Consider the following 20,460-nt stretch of genomic DNA (forward strand, 5'->3'; position numbering starts at 1 on the left):
TACCAAGATATATTCCTAAAAACTCTACATGCGAAAAACTGAACTGGCTGGGAAACAAGAATAAGTCTGAAAAGAACTCTCAGTGCAAAAATAGTGTCATCGAATAATAAAATAAAGAGTATTAGTCTCACAACACCACCTTGCGGAACAGTGAATTAGCTTTGTGATGTTAACAACATCCATGACTTTGTTGACTTTGACTTTGTATGTCATGTTAACAACCATGACATTAATTTCTCTAACTTGATTATGAAAAAGTTATAAATTATATTCAATAAATACGCGATGATCAATAATTTTTTTAATTTTTTAGTTTTTATACCACAATCTAAATGCTCTAAATGCTGGCAGTGGTCCCGTCTACAATAAAAGTCTTTTAGTATTTTAGTGTTTTGGAATTGCCTAATTCCTAATTTACCCTCCCTCTCCCGTTATAAATTGATTGTGGTAACTGATTATATGGTTAATTCCGGTTCTAAGTCACTGCAACCAAAATTATGTTGCTTGGGTCTCATCCCATCCTATGAAAATTCCAGCAAAACAGTCATCAAAGAGTGTTGTTGGTGTAATGGTGCAGGTACTCCTGAATTATTGAGCAACTTGGCCATTAAACTCTTGATTGAGCTTCCCTAGTAATAACCAAAAATTAAGCTCAAGGACCTGCTGGATTGTGAAATTAGTCAATTGTTGGATTCCTATGGTCATTCTACGTATTATTATTTATTTGTTATTATTTGATGATTACACACTCTAGTAACACAGTTGTTACAAACCGGTTATGACAACCGATTTATGGCTAATTACAGTCATAAATGAGTTGCTGCAACTAAGAGTGCCAAATATGTGCTGCTAGGGTAAAAACAAAGAATTTTATTAACGGTAGTAACTGTTTCCCTCACAATTTTCACATCCAATGGGCGATCGTGTACCAGAAAATAATTACTCAACAGCAACAGGAGTTCTCCTTTCAGTTTTATTTGTACCTAATCCTGAAAGTCAAACCTAATCAACTTCATACATTCAAATTAGCAAACAATCGTTACAACTGGAGCGTAAAGGCATAAATTTAAACAATTGGTTTCAATTCCCAGCAAATCACTTAATGCGGTTATCATCAATCATCATTTTCACCCTCACTTTCCGCATTCCAAATTGACAAAATGAAGGCAAAACTCGTTGCTCAGAATCCTGCCAAGAACGTACTAATCACACATGCATTTCCCAATCCATCAACACCCCCACTCGTGCATAATCGCTCGGTTGTATTGGGTTCGTTTGTCGAAAAAAAACAGGAGACGGAAAGGGTTCATCACTAACTAATGCAGAACCGTAGGATGATGATTGAAAATCCGGACTATTGTTTCCCTGCCTGTGCACAGGAAGGAGCAAACAACAATCATCGTAATGGAGTCCACCCTTACCGCTCTTGCGCAACATGTGTTAATGCATCAATTAAACCATTGTGAAATGGAATCTCCCGTCAAAGAACGTGCATACATTCAATCTAGCAACATGAAAGAGGCGTTGTTGTTGAATTCAGAACCTTACTCCGACCAGAGCAGTGGGAGAGGAAAATTCGACACGCAGGATGGATGATGGATTGATAGCAGTAGGTAGGTACTCCAAAATGCCATGGTTGCAAACAAAGCGAAGCCGAGAAGCTTCATTTTATCCCCCCCTTGCTTTGGGAACAAAAAGGAATATCTCGTTACGGGCTCTCGAAACGGGACGCTCTCGGTCCATTGTTTTGCCCATAAGCACACAAGTGTGAGGGATCTCATTATTTCTTCAACAACAAGGACGAGACGGCAATGAACAGAATGACCACTTGAAAGAAAGGCACCCAAAGTAGTAAAGCCATTTTCACGTGGAAAGAAGGACTCGGCAGCAGCAGCAGCAGCAGCATCAGCATAGTGGATAATTGGCCTAGATTTGATTTTCATTATTTGAATCTGTAAAGCGTCCGGACTTACCGTCTAGCTTGAGTGAGCCTCCCTGCAGCTGAGTTTGTCTGGCAGTGGTTGGGGTGTTCAGTTCGATTCCGTTGCGCTCCCAGACGATATGTGCATTGCCGTCGGAGGAGTTTGCCAACCGACAGGGCAGGATGGTGCTGGTGCCGGCCGGAAGGGACTGATTGGAGGGTACCTGCTGCAGCAAGGGCGGTGTAATGGAATCCAGGGAGGAGGCCACCTAATGGAGAAAAAAGTGGTGTGATTCAATGTCATGGTTACTGTTACAGTAAAAATAGAAAAAAATGCCAACTGTTTAATTAACAACATAATTAATTCTCTTTATTACCTGTAGATAAACACGACTGGTCGTCGATCCAGCCACACTGAGAGCTGAACAAACGTAGTAACCGTCGTCCTCGCGTTGAACACCTCGAATCTGCAGGGAACCCTGACCGGATATCTGGATGCTACCGTAGGTATTATTGGGAAACATCAGCGTCTGCGAGCCCTCTTTAGTCCAGAAAACTGATGGCTGAGGACTGCCAGTGGCGGCGCAACGGAACGTCGCGACCCCGTTGGGAACGACTTTCTGATCCTGAGGACGAACGGTGAAATATGGCGGAGCTATTGGTGCGGGACAAAGCAAGAACACAAAAAGTTAGTTTCCTATTCACGACACACAAACAAATCGTCAGTAAATTATGGCGATGGGTTTTATTGTCCACATTTGGTAAACGGTAGTAAAATAGAGGGCGTGAATGTACTGCTGACTGGCTTGTTTCAGTTATACACCCACAAGCAACCGAATGCTGTGGACTTCGTGTCAGGCAGTAAGCGAAACGGAAGTCTGACGGAAGATGGGAAGTATCTTACACCGGTTGTAAAAAATCTCCGGTCCCTAGCGGAGCGAACTGATCGTCGTAAAAACAATTCCCTCCCGCGAGCAAGGATTATCGAGCGTGACCACTATAAAACAAATCTTTGCTGCTTTCTAGGAATGTGGAATGTATTTACGACTGTACATAGGCTGCACGGTGAAGGAGATTACGAGCAAATGCTTTAAAAATAAAATGGATCAAAAATCAATATGAGAATTCTTCTATTGAACAGGAATTAACAATTAATAATTCAACAAATTGATTATTCTAGTATGTCAACATAAAATCAAATAAACTACCAAGCACATGTAGTGGTTAAATACGAAAAAAATTGAACGCGAAAATCCTATTAGAGTAAAATTATGAGTTTTATTCTTATAATAAGACCATTGTTTCAGCCGTATTCCTTATCATAACCTACTATATTGATTTCCCTTCATCGAGTTGTACCAGTTTCTTTCTTATTTGGCAGCCAAATTCCATCACTTGAAGTGTTTGTCGTCGTTTGCTGTTACACCATTCTTTTTCACCTTTTCTTTCAAAATCGACCAGTACTCTTCAATCGGTCTTAGCTAAAAGATTTCAAGTGTTGCGAAGCTCACACTCGTCTGGTTTAATGTTCTCACACACTCGTTCTAACGAACACGCCGGCATAAGCATCCCCTTCATGCACTGCGTCGAGTTTTTGAGAGTGTGGATTTAGCTTACAACCACGGTCATTGCTCTCGTTCATCAATGCAGCCCGTTGACAGAATCGAGGGTGAAGATGGAGAAGAAAGGAAAAATTAATGCAAAATCTGTATGCCAGAGCGCCCCCGCCCTTAAGGGCAGCTTATTGCTCACAAGTTGCTTAACTCACGAATGGGCTATGCAGAAAGACGTTACGAGGCTGTGCGTTCGCGAGGGTGTAGGTAGCGGAATGTCTGCACACAGCAACGACGGCCATTTGTTTTAGGCTAGCGTAAGTGGCATAAGCGTTGAATGATATGCTTCTCATACTTACTCACGTTAAAGTAGGCATCGTTGGCTTCTTGCTCGATTTGCAACATTGGTGCCAGCAGTAGGATTTACTGACTGGAATGAGTGTACTTTTGTTTTTGGGCACCACACTTCTCGAGTGCAGCTGGAACCTCTACTTTCATTTTCTAGAGCTCTCTGGCTAAGATGAGATGAGAAGCATTCCATAAGCTGTCTTCCGCTTTTGATCAGCCGCTATTGTACACCGGTATCGTTTCGAAGAAGAAAACATCAGAAACGCGATGTTTTATTATAGGGTACAAGTACGTTAATTTTCAAAGGTAGTCACCAAGCAGAGAGGTTTATAACTGTGTATCCATAATAGAGCGAAACGAATTTTTGTTTTTTTAAATGCGTTTAAAAAGCTGGGTTATATTTTATCAGTAAACTTCTCGAAAGTCAACATTCTTGAAAGATTATGCACTAGTTTGCTATACAGAACCATTACGTTTTTTTTATGGTTTCATTCTATTCGGTGCTGGAATTATTTTGCAGAGATGTCAGTCTTAATGCGAGGTATCACAAAAAATCCAATTGATACTATCACTATCACTATCACTATCACTAATACTATCACAGAATAACAAATTTCACGCAATATCGACGGAATCTGGCCGCAAACAGGAATATTAAAACTTCAGCTGGGATATTGTTTGTATTCATTGCGTACGCTAGAAGTGCATTTAGTTCAACTTGCCTGATCGTTTAACCAATTTTTACAGTCGTCCGGCATCCATATGACCTGTTCGGATCACCCTGTCCCGCCTACCTGTCCGGTCGATTTTCGCCAGGAATCTCTTCGAGCAGTACCTGTTGCTCGTGATTCGTACGCCTCCGCTACTCCCTGCTTTTAGTTTGTACTCCGCTAAATATCGTCCGCAGCACCTTCTGCTCGAACACGGCAAAGGCGTAAATGTTCTCCGTGACTAGCGTCACAGCTTCAAGTCCGTAAAATTTCTCAACTTCGTATAACGGTGTATGCTTCTTGACCGTAACGTCTTGCCAAAGGCAAACTAGGCCCGTTTTTCCGCTTGAATGCGCCACTGGATCTCTTTACTAATGTTGTTGTCCGCGGTCACCAGCGATCCCAAATACACGAACTCATCTTCCACATCTAGTTCGTCGCCGTTAACGGTTACCGACCGTGGGAGGCCTACGTTTGTCTTCTTAGAGTCTATTCCTTTCGTGTATTTGGTCTTCGACGCATGCATTTTTAGTCCAATCTTTCTAGACTACGCTTCCTGTCCGGCATTGATTGTATCCTCCGTCGCAAAGTTCTTGGCTATGATATCAAAGCCATCTGCGAAGCCATGAAGTTGGCTACTTTAGTGAGAATCGTGCCTCTCGCTTTGATACCCGTTCGTCGGATCACTTCATAATGAGCGATATTGAAGGTGATCTTATGTAAAAATTTTCTGGAGAATCGCGTGGTGCCCACCCCATTCCTGTTTGTCATTGAGAAGTGCTCCATTTTTCTCATTTCCCCTATTTTTAACATATTTTCACATTTTTTCACCTATACCGAGCAGGAGTTTAAGAAAACAAAACATAAAAACCTAATAATTTTGTTCAATGAAGTCCGCAGAATTAGATAGGGTTTACCCCATTTGGTTTAGAGCACATTAATTTTGTTGGTCGATGGATGTCCCGTTTGATATGGTCGGTTTGATAACGGGAACTCAACCAACAAAAAATTTAAGTGCTCTAAACCAAAAGGGGTATACCCTATTTGATTGTGTGGACTTCTTTACACAAAATTATTATATTTTTAAGTCTTGTTTTCTCAACATTTTGCTTGGTATAGGCGAAAAAAGATAAAAGTATGTTAAAAATAGGGGCAAATGAGCAAAATGGGGCACTTCTCGATGACAAACAGGAAAGGGGTTTTATCAGCCTGTAGGCAGTACCTTATTTGCGTCTGTTTTTTTGGCTCGTTTTTGCCCAGAGTGCATTCCCTTGTCCCAACCCTCACCGCATCTCGAAGGAACACAAAGAGTGTCCTCGAAATTTGCACGAAACACATCACTCGATCCAATGTAGCTCTGATCGAGTAGTCGAGTCAGTTTTTCCAGAAAACTATGTTTCATGTGCATTATCTGCCATAGCTTGTTTCGATCGACAGTATCGTATGCTGCTTTGAAATCAATAAAGATGTAATGCGTGGGCACGTACTGCCCACATTTCTGCAAGATCTGTCAGAAGATAAAAATTCGATTCGCATTTGCGTGATCCCCCATGAAGCGCGCCTGATAATTGCCTACGAAATCTTGTGCTATCGGTGACAACTGACGAAACAGAATCTGGGAGGGTACGTTGTGGGTGGCGTTTACTGACCTACCGACCTGGCGTTTACGATAGTTGCAGTAGTCGAGGCGATCACCATTTTCTCGATAGAACAAACCGCTCCTTCCACCCATTCCTCCGGTAGCTTTTCCTCCTCCCAAATCTTGGATATAAACCAGTGTAGAGCCATTGCATGCATTTTTTGACCATCCCAGCCAGCACCAAATCGTACATCAATAACCGAAAATTATTGTAAATAACTCTTAACAAATCCGGAATCGTAACTAAAGCTTAATAAAGTCCGTTCAAGTTGATTTTCAGTCGTACATAATGATAATAGCTGACATACATACGATATTCAGCATAAAATCGTATAGCAGTACGGAGCGGGTCGGGCTTAATCGGATATTATCGTATATAATTACTTATATCAAATAAAAGCGTATGTTTATTCCTCATCACGTATATCGCCTCCAAAATACCACGGATATGCCAATTTTGCGTATCAAATACGACTTATTAGCTTGTATTTTATATCCATATGAAAATGCTAGCTGGGATGTTTATAAATCTCTGCTGGTAGGCGGTCCTTACTGGTTGCTTTGTTGGTCTTCAGTAACCAGATTTCTTGTTTGAGTTCTTGGAGATCAGGTGCTGGGACGCTATTATCTTCCATGAGCACTCGGTTGTTCTAAGGCATCATAATCTCTGTCCTCCGTCTGGCGCTTTTAACTCCTTAAAATCGTGGTCAACTGGTTCTATGCTCATCGGTATTTGGCCAACTCCTCCCTAGTGGTAATTCTGAGATAGTTGTTCCAAGCCATTTTCATCCTTTCCACCGCTTGTTGGTAATTCCCATCAATCCAATCATTTCAGCACTAGGTGAATGCCGCAGTACTCTCCGGTGGCCGAGTGTCTTCGGGGGCTGAAGCGTCGAACTCTTCGGAAGAATGCAGTACCCCTATCCAGTAGTAGTTCACGCGTAGTTTTTGGCAGATCGCGGGTTTTCTAGCTGCCTGATGTTCGGCCGAGGAGGACGGCTTTGGCGTGTCTGGTATACGCTTGTCAGTTTTGAGTGCACATATACTGCTACTGCTAGTGATGGTCAGTGTCAATATCCGCACACCCCGTACAGAACGTATGTGCGTGATGTCAAAGAAGAACCGGTCGTCTATAACAACGTGGTCAATCTGGGTCATTATACGTTGGTCAGGTGATTTCCAAATGGCTTCGTGGATATCTCTGCACGGGTGCTTCAGATCACTGACCTCGGGAAGCTACCAAGTCTATACTTTGTTAAAAGGTTACGTTCGTGTCCGCGTGTAGGTTATGAGGTCCTTTCAGCGGTCTATACATTTCTTCCCTGTTGACTTGATCGTTCATATCCCCGAAGACGACTTTGATGTCACGTTTGACGTCCTCCACCGTCTCGTAGAACGTTTCCTTTTCATCATCGGGTTTACCTGCGGGTAGTACCACAGCTCTGGTAAAATTGGGCCTTGCCGGCGCAGATCTTCCAACCCAAGTAACAATTCTATGTTTTATTACGTTCGTACAGTGGTTTTCATGACCAATTTCATAAAACCGCCAATAAAACTATGAGCTCCACCAGAACTTTCTGATGACTGCTCAGAATGTTTTCATAGCCTCTACAACCCAAGAAACAATTTGGGTTTTATTTGACTCTTATGATAGCATTTAAGACCAAAATTGGTCATGAAAACCGCCATAAAAGTACAATAAAACTCACATTGTTGCTAGGGAAGAATCAGGTTATAAACTCAAGTAGTCGTAGCACACTCTGCTAAAAGCAGCAATAAAACCGATTAAGCATTCGCAGCTTGACAGCCACCGTCATAATTTATTAAAGCTTTACGCTTTTCGCTCTGGCGAAAGCTAAATATCAGTTCGCCAGCTTTGTCAACTTGAAAATATATCCGTGAGCAGAAACGTTAAAGGTTTACTGACAGATCATTCTGATCGATTTGGTTTATAGCGACTATAATAAAATATCCCATAGAATATTTAATAAATTTTAAGCAATTCCGTTGGTTTACAGCATGTGCGCATTTAATTTCATCGTGCATATTGATAGGTTGATTGAAAGGTTGATAAAAAAGCAAGCTAGCAAAATTGTTTTAGTTGCTTCCTGTGACAGGAAAATCGGTTGATAATAACTTTCTTTCTACAAAACACTTTACTTTGATGAATTTTTGTTTGCGAGCTAAAACAGAATACTAGAATATGGCAAAACTTTGGTGTTGAACATTAGTATTCTTCATAATAGTAGCAAAAAAAACTATTTGGTTTGGGTGTTACCGTTTTAATCTATACCTATAAAAATGGATTTCTGTCTGTCTGTCCGTATGTTCCTTATAGAATCGAAAACTCCTGAACCGATTGAAGTGAAAATTTGCATGTAGGGATTTTTGGTGCCAAGGAAGGTTCTTATGACGGTTAGAGATCCCTCCCCCCACTAAGAGGGCTCCCATACAAATCTATACCTATAAAATGCATTTCTGTCTGTCTGTCTGCCCGTATGTTCCCTATATATTCGAAAACTACTGAACCGATCGGCGGGAAAATTTGCGTATAGGGGTTTTAGGGGCCAGGGAAGGTTCTTATGATGGTTAGAGACCCCTCCCCCAACTAAGAGGGGGACTCCCATACAAATGAAACACAAATTTCTGCATAACTCGAGAACTAATCAAGCAAATGGAACAAAATTTTATACGTGGGTGTTTTTGGAGACAAATTTTTTGATGGTGACTTGAGACCCCTCCCCACTTCAGGAGGGGGGGGGCTCCTATACAAATGAAATACACATTTCCCTTCCTAACTCGAGAACTAATTAATCAAATTTGGCAACCATATTTGGCATGTGGATGTTTTGGAGGCATGATTTTTTTCTGTGATGAATTAGGACCCCTTACCTTTTTAGGAGGGGGGGCTCCCATACAAATGAAATACAAATTTCCTCATAACTCGAGAACTAATCAAGGAAAGGTGGGTGTTTTTGCAGGCATTTTTTTATGGTGAATTGAGTCCCCTTCCCTCTTTAGGAGGGGAATAATGACCCCTCTCCCCTTTAAGAGGGAGAATACAAATTTCCTCATAATGGAACCAAATTTGACATGTGGCTGGTTTTGGAGACAAGAATTTTTTCTATGGTGAATTGAAACCTCGCCCTACTTTAGGATGGGGGGCTCCTATACAAAAGAAATACAAATTTCCTCATAATTCGAGAATTAATTAATCAAATGGAACCATATTTGGCATGTGGGTGTTTGTTGGAGACAAGAATGTTTTCTATGGAGAATTGAAACCCAAATTTGGCATGTGGGGGGTTTTTTAGGCAGGAATTTTTTTAATGATGGTTTCATAAAACATTAATCAATAACAAGACCACCAAAAACTGTTAATAGTAACATTAGATAATTCAGCGCGAGACGGAATTCCCCAGAAACTTGTAAAACTCGACATTGTGACAAAGGACATCCGAGATTCACGATTTATGTACAACACAGTTTAATGTGTGGCAATACGAAGTTAGTCGGTTCAGCTAGTAGGTCTATAAAACTAGCAGATTTATTTCGGTTTGACAAGCAACCGTGATATGATCAATTTTGATTGGTGCGCCATTTTGTATTGCTACGCCGCAAGCTTATAACAGACGTGGTGTAGCCAACCAGTTTTATCGTGGTAATATAAGCAACTGCAATAAATTTGCTTTATTACCAGTTTTATTATGGTTTTCTAGCTAGCTATAAGTGTGTTTAGAATCGTATCTTCTTGGTATTGCGCAATACCACAATAAAACCAGAGGTAATGATTAATACCGCAATAAAACCAGAAAATCTGTCGTAAAGGAAAAAAACTTTCCCAAGTAACAATCCTAAAGCCACTTGGTTTTACTTGAATTTTATAAATTCAAGTAAAACCCAGTGGCTTTAGAATTGTTACTTGGGAAAGTTTCTCTCCTTTATGACAGATTTCCTGCAGAGCTACGATTGAAACTGTACGAGCAGCACCCGGTCGCCACATGCAAAATTCAGCCAAGTACCGAGTTTCTATTCGTCGTCCTTGTTTCGTTACCTGGGTCAGTGTTGATTATTCCGATCCGCATTTGCTTGAAGTTCCGTAGAAGATTTATTTGAGTAGGTTGGCTTACTAGGGTCACACAACCGAACCTCGTGGTGTAGCTGTCCTTTTTTTTAGTGCCGAAACATCACGTTTCTTAATACAACCTATCACTCCAGATCAGACGTTGTTGTGAGCCGCTCCTAACCTGGAGTACAACCACTCATTTGGTTGAGAAATCCTCCAACTACCAAAAGCCGCCCGGGACATGCAATCAGACACTCAAGACTGACAAAGCTATTCCTCTTTGCTGCATTCAGCGTTAGCATGAGTGCCTCCCTCCCTGTCGGAATATGGTTGCTCGTATGTTATGCCAAGGCTATTCCGTAGGCCTTACGGATAATTCTCGGCTTGAATTGGTGAGTTCTGCGCGAAGTTTCGTAAAAAAGTTGAAGAAAACTATGACAATGATGAAACTTTGCCGAATATTGAGATCATAGTTCAATAAAAGTATGTTTCATCATGCAATACAATTTGATACAATCAACATTGAATCAATTTTTTCAGCTTTGTTGCCAAAAGCGAACTGTACCTTCATTATTTAGCAACAAATTTTTTATTATTATTGGTCCTTGCTAAAACACATTAAGAAATAAATTGGAAGTCTAAACTGTTTGTCGAATGACCGCAGCAAAATTACTTATTTGTTACTAACTAAAAGCGAACAAATTACTAAAATGTAAAAGATGAGTTTTGTTCGGTTTGGTCAGACTCTCCATTTTGCGCAAGAAAATGATTTTCTTTTGTGTTTAAACTTTTTCCACGTTCATTAGTTTACCACATGAGTGTCATGAAAAAAGCAATTAACACTGTTCCCATGAACTTAGCTATTCAGTGCTCTGTAATTGTTATTTTTACTGTAAATTGGCAACATTAAATGTTCATTAAACATCATACACATATGCTTTTTAGCTAGAAAAGACAATCTCCATGACTGTCGCCGCAGTGGCATTTTGAACCCAGTGCCCTAAATTTTTTTAAATGGTCAACATTTGTACATTGTACAACCATCATGATGGTCTCAATATTAATAAAAGAAAATTATTAGTAGGTAATTACAGAAGAAATCTCCCATCTCGAAAAAAGAAAAACTTCATTGTTCGTTCAGAAAAGACTGAATAACTTGATTTGTAATATTTTTCAACACTTCAATTTATTAATAATCTACTAGATACTATGACCGACTGCATTTCGCTCTCGCAACCGCTCGTCAGTAATAAAATATTTACCCGGTGATCCCAAACAACCAAATGTACGACAAAACCCATCCCAAGAACAGTGCAATCCAACAGGGTACTTACTGTTAACGATCAGATTAGCCCGGGCGCTGATCTGACCGACGCCGTTGTGCGCCTCGCAGATGTACTGCCCCCGGTCATCGAGCGTGGCATTCCGGATTATCAAACTGCGGTCCTCCTCGAGGATGTCGGCCCGCCCGACCGGGATGTGTCCGTTCTCCTTGCTCCACAATACCTGCGGAAAGGGATCTCCTCCGACGGCACACTGGAACTGCACCCGGTGTCCCTCCAGCACGGTGACGTCGATCGGTTTCGCCAGAAAGTATGGTTTCACTTGAAAGAAAATAGGTTGTTGGTTGGTTTTTAATTAGTACATTTCGACTTTGTTAATTACCCGGACAGCGTGGGACCACGCTGATTGAAAGTGTCATAAATTATTGTGCTAATTTGGAGCCGACAACTTGACTAGCTAATCATAATATATGGCTGGTTGGGAAATCAAACGAGATGATAATTTAATTTTGTATGATAATTAAACCAGCCAAGGTGTGCGGAAATTTATCACTTCGTGATCAAAGAAATGCCGACTGGTCGCCGGTGGCGAATAGAATGTTTACAACGAAATGTATCTTCCGAGCTAATTAATCCACTGAGGGGGTTAGAACCAGCAGGAGATGCTGTCCAAAAACTCAATAGTATTTTCCCCCATAAATATGGTTAAACATCGTTGCCACACTCAATTTGGATGATTTATGGCAGCATCTCATTAACAAGGCTTTGACTTATACCTTTCGGTTCGGCAGTAAATCTCAGCTTACCTTGCACGGTGAGTTTCGCGTAGATGCTTTCCCGTGAGCCGACCATGTTTTGTGCGATGCACTGATAACGGCCAGCATCACCGGAACGAACGTCGCTAATTAGTAGATTACCACCGTCCACGACCCGCACCCGCGCCAGTTCTTTACTAATCCGATAGTCATCTAGATCCATTTGGACGTCGTCCTGTCGAGATAAAACACAAATATAAGATTTACGGACTGCCTGCCTGCCTGCGAGTGATTATTCGTTACTTTTTTCCAGAAGATAGTCGGCTCTGGATTTCCTTTCGGTGCGCCACATTCCAGCAGGGCTGTTTCACCAGCAGCAACTCGGGTGTTTTTGGGCTCCACCCGAAAATCGTCGCGTAACACTAAACAAGACAAGCGAAACACAATCATCATCATCAAAGTAAAACCGAAATCTAATTCAACCGGATGGATACCAACCCGCAACTTGAAGCGTCGCGTTCCGGCTGTGCACGGTGCCGGCTTTGTTGCTGGCCACGCACCAGTACACGCCGTCGTCCTGCTCCTTTTTGCTGTGAACCGTGCGCAGGAAAAACAGCGACCCGGACGGCAGCAGGACGTGGTTCGAATCGAGCACGACCAGCTCGCCGTCCTTGTGCCACTGAATCACCGGTTGCGGTTTTCCTTCGGCCTTGCAGTTCAGCGTCACCGGGTCATTTTTTGGCACGATGGCATCGCTCGGGTGCTCGGTGATGCGCGGCGACCGATACTGGGCTGAAAGTAGAGGAAGAATAAACAAAAGATTAGAAAGCTTTATCATCCGCCGGTTGTGCGATGGGTGATGGGCGATGGGCGGTGTCGCGCCGCCATCCGGTCCGTCGCTAGGCGATTCGGCTGACTGCGAAAACATCGATTGCGACGCAATTGATCCTTGTTGAATCAGGGATCCGGGAGCTGGTTGCCAGATCGGATGTAATTTTACAGGTTTTCGCATACCAGTATTAGAGATAACCACTTTGAAGAAACTGGCAACAGTGTACGGTTAGCGATGAGCCCCGACAAGAGAACCGTTTCTGTTGATTTTGCAAATTTCATTCACTCCGTGGCCAACTGACAGCTTCATCGCAAACGGGTTGGCAGGTCCGACAAGCTGCTGGATGGATTTTCCACTTCATAGGAGATTTTCTCCAGTGTTTTAAAAAGAAAAAAGGAAGATGACTGGGCGGAAAAGCTCAGCTGTACGTCACACAACACTACTAGGTAGATGAGTAATGAAAAGCGCAACAAAAAAATCTCCCAATTTACACAGTCGGCATGTTGGAAACTGACTGCTAGCCGCTCTTGCTCTTGCCGGTTATCAGCAGCGGCTACGGGAAGTGCTTACATAGACAACTTTCAACCCCGGAAGCCTTTCATCTCCTAGCCATTATCTTCCGACGATGATCCAGGACCCATTTTCGGTAGCTTATCATACCAGGAAGCAACTCGTGCGAATTATTTTCGGTACACCACGTTGCTTGCTTTCGGGGCACCACACCATCACCATTCCGTTGACTAGATGGATTTGATTAAAGTTTAAATATACATTGTGCTTTTCCTCCCATCGGCCTCCCACTCTCCCACACGTTGACCAGCAGCGAATGGAGTCACACAGTTGAATGTTACTAAATGGAAAGTAAGACAAAGTTCTATCCCGTGGTGGAACGACCGGCAGTGACTTTAGACTCTCAGCTGCCGGTAAGCTTACACAAATTTGTTCGAGCAAGCAGATTATGACGAAACAGCCACCCTGGAGAGATCATCTGAACCACGGCACGGACAGGAGAAGAAGGAGGAAGTGATTTATCAAAATTAAATGGAAGTTTAACTGGCAGCAAACATGGCTTCGGTACGCAGAGAGCGAAGAATCCGGAGAAATGAAAATGTTATGTCAGCCAGCCAGCTAACAACCCAGCCAGCCAAGTTAGCCAGCCTCGGGTGCGAAGATGACGTCGAGAAATGACTGAAGATTTATGACAAGGGTGCGACTTTTGCTGATGCCCTCTCTCGTTCCTCTGGTGGTGGAATGTGAACTGTGAATTTGTAATTGTACTGTGCGGAGCAGTTATAAGGTTGTTATTTTTTCCCAGTTTAAATGAGCCTAACTTATTCAATCACAGGAAACGGTAGGCGTAGAACGAATTGTTAAACTTGGCTGATGAAATACAATTCAGAAAAAGCATCCACCTCCGGTAAATGTTGAATATGTATGATGAATTGCTTAAGGATTTGAAGAGTATTGTATTATTTTCAAAACCTATTACGGATTCCATAAAGTAAATAATCACCTTACTTTTATAATCAGTACAACGTTAGAACTCTCTCAGTTTGGTCTGTTTCGTTTTTATTTTTAATTTTACATTAGAGATCAATATTTCCACTAAACTTTTACTTTAGTTGCATTGATACTCTGCTCAATAAAGCTGATTTACGTTAGACTGTTTTTTCTATTTTACTTATCTATGACTTTGTCGGGGTCCAAAGTAAACTTTTTTTTAAGTTAAGGAGTTTTGGGTGCATTTTAAACTGGATGAAACTGAGAAATTACGATATGAAGCCAAACGTATATTGGGTCGTTCAACGTCCACCTGCCGTCCCCTCCAACCCCCACTCTCATAGATAAACACTGTCTGCAGTTCAGTAGTCATGTCCAAAGGCTGACAGAAAAGTGTTTTTCTGCTACAGCTGCAAATGCCCTGCCAAATCATAAATTTTCGTGCAAATTTGTCGGCAAAAACATTTTCAATTTTAATTTGCTTGGAACATCCCCCGAGCCGTTGCCAAGTAAAATTTTTGACCTGACATTTGCCCGAAGTCAGCCTTGAGATAGGTTTCATCGTCCATCAGAAGACACCCGTCGAACTTGGTTGGTTGGCACCCGGTCATATAGCTTTCGAGTACGGATTTTGGCCACACTATTCTGTTTTATGGTTCGGTTTGGCTGTTTGCTAGGTCGATACGAGTTAAATCCTTCCCGGAGTCGAATTCTTCTAGTACCGTACTATGGGCAGCCCCGAATTTTTTGACCAAATCACGGTCCGATCAGATTGGGATTCCTCTTGATGGTCTTCAAAACCTTACCACGCAGATTCCGATCGACAGTTCCACTCCGATGATTAGCTTGAGGTTTCCGAATCGTCGTCAATGTTTCCTTATGCCGTTTGATAACGTGCCATACGGTATTTCTAGACAATTTCAGTTGTTTAGCTAGCCTAGATGCAGACCACAATGTATTTTCAAAATAACTGTGCACAATTTTTTCCCTTCTTTCGGCTTCCATATTGTTTGTTTACAAAATACAGTCGTTTTGCGGAATGTCAAAAATACATAGGTGAAGCTAACAAAATTTTCGACACATGGGCGCCAAGAACTTCCAAATCCGTCCACCAAGTGCGCCACAATAAGAGTAAAAGTTTGTTCCAATTCTAAATGAAGCAAACTTTACCCTCCCTCTTTTAAATTCCGTGTTATTTATGGGAGAGTCGCTGAATCGAAGGCCTTCTATAAAGTAAATACTACACCATCACTTCTCCATTTTTCTTAGCTACGCAAAAGGTGGGTGTGGCCAGCAATATTGACTTTCAGGCAAGCTTCCAACTCTGACTGGACTGGTGCTATTTCCAAACATTGGTCCTCACCTCAGGCGGTTAGAGTTGGAATTGAGAGTCATTAGTATGCAACCTACAAAATGTACCGTACTTATACTATATTATACTACCGTGACCGCCCCTAATTCTGCGCAGCTCCTAATTCTGCGCATTTTTCTTTATATGAGTATTTTTCAACATAATGCATAACTATGATCATCTTCTTCTTCTTCTTCTTCTTCTTCAGCAGCATAGAGCCGGGGTGGCTCGTGCTGTTTCAAGCACTCGTCTCCATTCAACTCGGTCTTGGGCCACTCGTCGCCAATTTCCTAGTCGTCTCAGAAGTCGCAAATCGCTTTCGACCTGGTCGAGCCATCGTGCACGTTGGGCCCCCCTGTTCCTGGTGCCGGTGGGGTTGTTGAAGAGGACCGTTTTCGTCGCACTGTCGTCCGGCATCCTTACGACGTGTCCGGCCCACCGTAGCCTGCTAACTTTCGCTAGATGTACGATGGGAATCTCCCCAAGCAGTGCCTGTAGCTCGTGATTCATACGCCTCCGCCACTCTCCGCTTTCAGTTTGTACTCCGCCAAATATCGTCCGCAGCACTTTCCGCTCAAACACGGCAAGGGCGCGTATGTCCTCCGTAAGCAGCGTCACGGCTTCAAGTCCATAAAGAACTACCGGTCTAATAATGGTTTTGTACATTGTTAGCTTCGTGCGGCGGCGTATGCTTCCTGATCGTAGCGTTTTACGAAGGGCAAAGTAGGCCCGATTTCCCGCTTGGATGCGCCGCTGGATCTCCTTACTAGTGTTGTTGTCCGCGGTCACCAGCGATCCCAAATACACGAACTCTTCTACCACTTCTAGTTCGTCGCCGTCAACGGTTACCGTCCGTGGGAGGCGCGCATTTGTTTCCTTTGAGCCTCTTCCTTTCATGTATTTGGTCTTCGACGCATTTATTTTTAGCCCAATTCTCCTAGACTCCGCTTTCAGTCTGGCGTAGATTGCCTCCGCCGTCGCAAAGTTCCTGGCTATGATATCGAAGTCATCTGCAAAGCCTAGAAGTTGGCTACTCTTGGTAAAAATCGTGCCTCTCGTTTCAATGCCCGCTCGTCGGATCACCCCCTCAAGAGCGATGTTGAACAGCATGCAGGATAGACCGTCACCTTGTCTCAACCCTCGTCGCGTCTCGAAGGGACTCGAGAGTGTCCCAGAGATGCGTACGAAACACATCACTCGATCCAATGTAGCTCTGATCAGTCGCGTCAGTTTGTCCGGAAAACCGTATTCGTGCATTATCTGCCATAGCTTGTCTCGATCGACTGTATCGTATGCTGCTTTGAAATCGATAAAGATGTGATGCGTGGGCACGTTGTACTCCCGACATTTCTGCAAGATCTGTCGGATAGTAAACATTTGGTCCGTAGTTGCGCGAGCCCCCATGAAACCCGCCTGATAATTCCCTACGAAACCTTGTGCTATCGGTGACAGCCGGCGTAACAGGATCTGGGAGAGTACCTTGTAGGCGGCGTTTACTAACGTAATACCACGATAGTTGCAGCAGTCTAGCCGATCACCCTTTTTGTAGATGGGACAAACCACTCCTTCCATCCATTCCTCCGGTAGCTTTTTCTCCTCCCAAATCCTCGAAATAACCCAGTGTAGAGCCTTTGCTAGCGTTTCCCCGCCATGTTTATAAAGCTCTGCCGGTAGGCGGTCCTTCCCAGCGGCTTTATTGGTCTTCAGCAGCCTGATTTCTCGTTTGACTTCTTGGAGATCAGGTGCTAGGACATCACTATCTTCCATGGGCGCTCCTAGGTTAATTTCCGTTCCGCCTCCTTCTGCGACTTCGCCATTGAGGTGTTCATCGAAGAACTGCTTCCACCTGTCGACCACCTCGCGCTCGTTTGTAATTAGATTCCCTCCCTCGTCCCTACACATGTCAGGTTTCGGTGTGTAGCCCTTCCGAGTTTGGTTCACCTTCTCATAAAACTTGCGCGTGTCATTAGCTCGGAATAGTTGTTCTAATTCTTCACGATCTCTGTCCTCCTTTTGGCGCTTTTTTCTCCTCAGGATCGTCGTCAACTGGTTCCTAGCTCGTCGGTACTTGGCCAGGTTCTCTCTAGTGGCAATACTTAGATAATTTTTCCAAGCGTTTTTTTTCTCCTCCACCGCTTGTTGGCATTCCCCATCAAACCAATCATTTTGTGTACTCCGAGGCTCAATACCTAGTGCCGCGGTAGCGGCCTCTCCGATGGCCGAGTGTATTCTGCCCCAACCGTCTTCGAGGTTTGAAGCACCTAACTCCTCGGAAGAAGGCAGTGCCTCATTCAGTACTCGCGCGTAGTTCTCGGCAGCTTGTGGGTTATCTAGCTGCCTGATGTTCAGCCGAGGAGGGCGGCTTTGACGTGTCCGGTATACGGTGGACAGCTTTGAGCGCACATGTACTGCTACTAGGTAATGGTCAGAATCAATATCCGCACCCCGACGGGAGCGTACGTTCGTGATGTTAGAGAAGAACCGGCCCTCTATGAGAACGTGGTCAATTTGGTTCATTGTACGTTGGTCAGGTGATCTCCAGGTGGCTTTGTGGATATCCTTGCGCGGGAAAAAGGTACTTCGGATCACCAGGCCTCGGGAAGCTGCGAAGTTTATACATCGTTGGCCGTTATCGTTTGTGTCGGTGTGCAGGCTATGGGGTCCTACCACCGGTCTATACATTTCTTCCCTACCGACCTGGGCGTTCATATCCCCGATGACGATCTTGATGTCCCGTGACGAGCAGCTGTCGTACGTTGCCTCCAGCCTCGCGTAGAACGCTTCTTTCTCATCGTCGGGTCTACCTTCGTGCGGGCAGTGCACGTTAATGATGCTATAATTGAAGAAACGGCCCTTTATCCTCAATACACACATTCTCTCGTTGATCGCCTTCCAATCTATCACGCGATCCTGCATTCCGCCCAGCACTACAAAGCCCGTTCCCAGTTCGTTGGTAGCGCCACCGCTCTGGTAAAACTGGGCCTTTCCGCCACGTATCTTCCATACCTTCTCTCCTTTGCGACAGATTTCCTGCAGAGCTACGATGCCGAGTTTGCGGGGTTCCAGCTGTTCAATCAGCACCCGCTCGCAACCTGCGAAATTTAGCGATCTGCAGTTCCAAGTCCCGAGTCTCCATTCGTCGTCCTTATTTCGTCGCCTAGGTCGATGCCGAATATTCCGCTCCGAATATGCTTGAATGTTGTTAGTTTGTGTTGTTTAGGTGTGTAGCCGTACTGGGGCAACACAACCGAGTCTCGTGATGGGGCTGCCATCTTATAGTGCCGAGACTCACTACCTCCTTCCCGGTTAGTATACGACCTTAGTTTCCACCGGGGTTGGTTACCCGATCTCCGCTAAGGTTGCTCGTATTCCGGCTGGTACCACGAGGAGGTCGGGATCGGAGTTGCTGGATAAGAGGCTAACGACCACTATGGGGTCTATATTCCGCATTATCTAGCCGTTTACCAGCCACTATGATTTAACTATGATCATTGCGTTATTTTTTTATAAATGTCTGTTGAATATTACGGCATTATTCACAAACGGGCCATAATATTTGAGAGCGAAATAATTTAACGTGAAACTGAAAGTATTTTATAGGGCAGAAAACATCGTCGTTAGCACCAAAGCTAAGATTGTCCTTCTAAAAAATTAACAAATTTATGATCGAAATTCTTTGCAATGATCAAATTACCCAGCATAATTAGAAAGAATAATTAGTTTTAGTCATGTTTTAGACAAAAAGAGTGATTGCATGCATTGCTTTCCTTAGAAAAATGCGATACAATAATGCGCAGATTTAGGCACAGATTTTTTATTCATGTTCCAAATTCTGCGCAGTAATATATCCTACGAAGAAATCGCGAAAGAATACGCAACCTCACCCAAATGGCTGAGGTATAGAGGCATGAAAATTCAAGTAGAATCTTTAACTTGCATTGATTGGCATCCTGTGCTGTGTCTCGGGGTCCGAACCTACGAGCGCCAATTCATGAAACTATATAACCGGCCATAAGGCCGGATCATGGATTTAATTATGGTAATGGCTAATGTCGGATTTTTTTTTGTGTGCTTATAAAGACATAAAAAGCATGGCAAGAGTATTTATTTTCACTTTTTGGGTGCGCAGAATTAGGAGCAAATATGAGCAGAATTGGGAACATGGGCAAGAAAGTACGCAGAATTAGGCACCGTGAATAAGTTTACAAAACGAAAAAAATACTCGATTGTTGGTCGACTTATAATTCCCATATTTTTTACCAGATATTATAGACCGTAGCACTACACGTTGCTGCTATCCACGTTGTTAATTTGAATCTAGGATACTTAGAATAGCGGAAGAATCATAAAAATGTCTTAACTGCGCAGAATATGGTACGTTCACGGTATATACAATTTTATTTTTCAAGCACTAAGTGTATAAACAACCGTCGGCAATGAACTGCTTTGTTTCTATCGCACTGGTCATGTAGATAATAGTCTATCTTCTCGACGGTAGAAAA

General features: G+C 43.2%; 1 protein-coding gene across 1 annotated transcript in view; it reads right to left on the reverse strand.

Moving 5' to 3' along the window:
* Nucleotides 1-13,113, reverse strand: part of LOC128737580 (roundabout homolog 2-like) — a 52,599-nt gene extending 39,486 nt beyond the window's left edge. The window contains exons 1-6 of the mRNA XM_053832253.1: nucleotides 12,774-13,113; nucleotides 12,579-12,697; nucleotides 12,327-12,510; nucleotides 11,572-11,841; nucleotides 2,299-2,576; nucleotides 1,974-2,190 (exon numbers count right to left, since the gene is read on the reverse strand). Of these exons, the coding sequence (XP_053688228.1) occupies nucleotides 1,974-2,190; nucleotides 2,299-2,576; nucleotides 11,572-11,841; nucleotides 12,327-12,510; nucleotides 12,579-12,697; nucleotides 12,774-13,113 (1,408 nt within the window). The remainder of the gene's footprint in view (nucleotides 1-1,973; nucleotides 2,191-2,298; nucleotides 2,577-11,571; nucleotides 11,842-12,326; nucleotides 12,511-12,578; nucleotides 12,698-12,773) is intronic.
* Between the last annotated feature and the right edge of the window lie 7,347 nt (nucleotides 13,114-20,460).

Source organism: Sabethes cyaneus, chromosome 2 (genome assembly GCF_943734655.1).
Source record: "Sabethes cyaneus chromosome 2, idSabCyanKW18_F2, whole genome shotgun sequence".
In the NCBI taxonomy this organism is placed as follows: Eukaryota; Metazoa; Arthropoda; class Insecta; order Diptera; family Culicidae; genus Sabethes; species Sabethes cyaneus.